The sequence below is a fragment of a genome, unplaced genomic scaffold (genome assembly GCF_019419815.1).
Source record: "Pyrus x bretschneideri cultivar Hongxiangsu unplaced genomic scaffold, Pyrus_bretschneideri_v1 Contig28, whole genome shotgun sequence".
NCBI classification, from domain to species: Eukaryota; Viridiplantae; Streptophyta; class Magnoliopsida; order Rosales; family Rosaceae; genus Pyrus; species Pyrus x bretschneideri.
In genome coordinates, this window is record NW_025999590.1 from 885,054 (window position 1) to 889,174 (window position 4,121).

Below are 4,121 nucleotides of genomic sequence, written 5' to 3' on the forward strand. Positions count from 1 at the left end.
AATTGAGGAAGGAAATTTGGGGATCGGGTGCATGTATGTAGCCCTGGTATCTCATGAGACAATGACGTAACTTTAGCTCCGAATCAAATTAAAATAAAGCTGGTGACTTACTTTTTGCTTTAAATCAAACTATACGCCAAAACAAAACCGATGAACTTCCCATGTTAAGTACAGGAGATGGGAACGGAAGATTGTATCGGGCAAGTCGCTCTGATAAATTGCAAACCTTTTTATAACCAACCAGGTACAGATTCATACATAACAAACGTGCTAAATATTACTTACAAGTTTTAAGTACGTCCATGACAAAGCAATCCAGTACAGGGGAGGAGCTTGAGCCTTGAGTTGGTATTTACAAAGTTACACCCAAAGCAATCGAAACAACAATCATCGAAATGCAACCTTAGATGTCTTTTTTGCATATAGATCGTGACCACAGATTGGTTATTCAAATTCCACATTAAGCATCACGCACTGAATCCCATGTGCAGGGAGCTCCAGCGACCAGAAGGGACGCTGACGCAGGCTTGTGCTGAAGCCTCCGCCATCTGCTCCTTTGTCATGCCGGCGTTGCAGATGTTTGCCAGGGAACGCATGTGTTTCATTCCGTATTGAGATAGGGATCCACAATGTGTCTCAAAACTCCTCACCTGAACGACAAGTCCCATCATGAAGGCAAATAATTGGTGTAATCTTGTAGAATTGGACAGGTTTTAAAAGCATTGAAAAATATTAAGTAGCAGAAGTGTTACCATTGTCTTAAGGCAGTCCCAGTCATCAACGAGCGGCTGGCCAGCTGGTCGAACAGCGTTGAGAACTTCTGGACCTTTTTCAATTCCAAACAGGAGTTTCCCAATGAGCTTCATGGTTTCATCTATGTGCATTCTATGAGACATTGCTTCAACAAATTCCTTTTGAGCTTGAACTTTCCTTGGTGATCCTTCGGGAGCCTTGCGATACTGCATCCAAAAAGGCAGAGGAAAACGAAACCAAGGGGATTAGATCTTCCAAAAGATGACCAGTACACAAATTATCAGAGAAGGCAAGAGAAGTATTCACGGGTGAAAGAGACTAAACCTTATGCCAGAAATGAACAAGATCAGCATCACGCTGGTTGACAGCTTTTGAAGATGGCCTCAAGGAGTTCTGGCCCAGAAAAGTAAAGTTCTCGTTTGCAGGATTTGTACCCATGTACACAAAGAGATTGTTCTTGCTGAGCCCTACATCGCCGTATTGCATGACATGAGAACCAAGGCCAGAATTGTCATTTGCTGTCCTTGTTTTAACCTGGGCCATCACAATGAAACCAAAGAATTGCCATTAGCAACTAGCAAAAACACGTTGAAGGCTATCAGATACTTATTGGCTAGACATTCAAAAATCCTCAGAGTACAGGTTACTTTTAGTGTACAACAATAAACAGCTAGTCTGCCTGAATTATCAAGTGACTGACAAATTCTTACCAGTTCATACTGCTGGCGCAAGGTTTCTGACTTCAAGTTGTGTATGTCACTGTTCACAAATTAAAATGTCAAATCATAACGTGATAAGTAGAACTGAAATTTGAACGGTTTCTTTGTGTGTTTCAAAAAGAAAAAACAAATGGAAAGAACTGATGCAGTTTCGAAATTTCTAGCTCTCATACCTGTCTTCCATCCACGCAACACTATACAAGTCACCCAAGCAGGTTTCATATTCTGGAGGAGGACTGGGATACTCTCCAGGGCAGTACGTCCCCCAACTGCTCTCTTCTGCATTTGATGCAGTGGTTGCAAAGATATTCAAACCTTCAGGAAGAAGGCCCTCGAAGATGCTTCCAGATTCACAAGCTTCGAGATAAAATACCTGCAGTTTCAAGAATTAGGCCAACTCTATTGGTACATGCATCATCTATTTACAGTTGAACTAATAACTTACCATGCTTTTATAGGTTCCTGCAGCATGCTTCTTCTTCAGGACTTCTATCAGATCGTTGGCATAAATATAAGGACTGATCCCCGGCATCCCTAGGAAAAGAGTAAGTAGATAAGATATGCAATACGGGCAAAAGAATATCAGTATTTTCATGCATAGACTTGATATCTCCTAATCAAACACAACAAATAACAGTCATAACAACATTGATAAACTATAAAATCTTGAACATATATTTCAATGTCCATTTTTAAATCTAATCACTGCAGTCCCCCACCATGCTTCAGCTATCAGTTTCGATTTTTAAATTCAAGGGTACAAGGCTACACAAAAAGTTGTGGTATTTGTGGGAGCGCTATGCTATCCACAATACATATGAAAGTGTTGGGGTAATTGCTCTTCCAAACTAGCATAAGCCATCCACCAATATCGCCCTTACAAACAACACCTAAAGCAGGCCAAATAAATTTATAGAAGTTGCTTCTCAAGAGCTACTAACCAAGAACTCCAGGACCACCATGATCGGAATAGTATATGAAAATATGATCGTTTGGACCGCTATCCACAACCTTCCCACTACCCCCTGTAAGAGCAGATTTGTCCCCAAGGATAGCAGCAAAAAAGTTGTTCACAGTAACATCTTGCCCAGTGTAATCCTGCCACAAGAAAATCGACCGACATGAGGGGAATTTTTACAACAACTCAAAATTAAGTGAACATGTAAAGGGGAAGGTATCGGACCTTTGGAACTCCTTTGTAAACGTCACTCCCATGCGGGCTGTTAATGATGACTCCTTGCCTAGGGTTCTCTTCATTGTAAGCAATATCATCGTACATGAATACAACAATGTTTTCATCTTTCAACCCTCCTTTCTTCAGTAGTTGATAGGCATGACAAATATCAGCCTAAGAACAGAAATAGACAAAAGGGTCAGTCAGAATATCAATTAAGAAGTATGGGTTCCATTCGAATATATACAAACAACGACAACAACAAAGCCTTATCCCACTAAGTGGGGTTGGCTGTATGAATCCTATATCCCACCACTGCGCTCGGTTTTGCACCAAGAAGATATACAAACACAAGAACATAGTTATCGACATTCATTACATGACGATGTACACAAAAGTATCAATTTTTTCTTTGACACAAAAATCCGATTCCAACATAAATATCGCAAACTGAGAGAAAATTTTTACCACATGTAAATTTAAAACTCTGTTACCTACAAATTAAAGATTATGTCAAAGTTCGATTCTTTCGGACTGCGATGAGATTCATATTAGTTCTAAAACAAATTCCACATGTAAATTCAAGCTCTGTGCTATCTATAAACCAAAGTCAATGTCACATCACGACGTGTTCAAGGAAAATAAGAAAGAATCAAGCTTGAGGTTAATTCGTATTAGTTCCACTTCCATAACAAACTCAATTTTCCTAAATTAAATTTGACAAATTCAAAAGCAAAAAGGTGAAATAAACAGAAACTGGATCATTTAAAGTCAAATTCAACGAGATTATACAATCATGAACTCAAATTAAACGAGATTATACAATCACGAACTCAAATTAAACGAGATTATACAATCATAAACTTGCCAATACAGAAATTCAGATATTAAACAATAGCAAAAGTGAATTTAACATCCAAAATTACCTCAAATTTCACTCAAAACTAAATTAAGAAATATGATATGATTGATATGGATGGGGATTATAACCTGATGTCTGTAATTCCAGTATCCATTGGAGCCGGCGATCAGAACAGCCCATCTGGTCCCGACGGTGCCGTCGTCTTGCTGATCGGGAGCATCATCGCCTCGCCCAAAGAATCTGGAAGCTTCCGAAGGTAATCGCAAAACGTCTCCGTTAAGGTCCCGGCTACCGGCTGCAGAAGCTAAGATGGAGGCGAGGAACAGGAGGACGAGGGCGCTGGCCAACCGAGTCATGGCTGTTTCCGGTGAAAATTGGGGGCGTCTGATTGGTAGAGAAGGAGGTTTGAAGGGTGGGTATTTATTGGTGGTCACGTGGGCCTATCCGTGTCAATAAGACTTTCAGGATCAAGTTGCGGGCCCCATCAGAACGCTTTGATTGAGGAGTTTGTGCAATCTGAGCCGTACACGTCAGCCCAATGTCTGGGGACATGTTACTATATTGCGGGAATTGCAAGCGTTGGCGCCGTATAATTCGACTGTTTTTTTTAACC

General features: G+C 40.5%; 1 protein-coding gene across 1 annotated transcript; it reads right to left on the minus strand.

Moving 5' to 3' along the window:
- Nucleotides 1–209: 209 nt before the first annotated feature.
- Nucleotides 210–3,910, minus strand: LOC103929646 (vacuolar-processing enzyme). Its single transcript, XM_009338871.3, has 9 exons — nt 3,637–3,910; nt 2,656–2,820; nt 2,414–2,570; nt 1,918–2,006; nt 1,646–1,845; nt 1,464–1,512; nt 1,078–1,287; nt 753–959; nt 210–650 (listed from the first exon to the last, which is right to left on the minus strand). Exons 1-9 carry the CDS (start codon nt 3,862–3,864, stop codon nt 468–470), a joined length of 1,488 nt encoding a protein of 495 aa, XP_009337146.1. The 5' UTR covers nt 3,865–3,910; the 3' UTR covers nt 210–467.
- Between the last annotated feature and the right edge of the window lie 211 nt (nt 3,911–4,121).

Coding starts and splice junctions, on each gene's coding strand:
- LOC103929646 (XM_009338871.3), bottom strand. CDS start 3,864: ATGACTCGGTTGGCCAGCGCCCTCGTCCTCCTGTTCCTCGCCTCCATC. Junction 2,007..2,413: donor TGGTGGTCCTGGAGTTCTTG/GTTAGTAGCTCT, acceptor CTCTTTTCCTAG/GGATGCCGGGGATCAGTCCT. Junction 1,513..1,645: donor GTTGCGTGGATGGAAGACAG/GTATGAGAGCTA, acceptor ATTTGTGAACAG/TGACATACACAACTTGAAGT.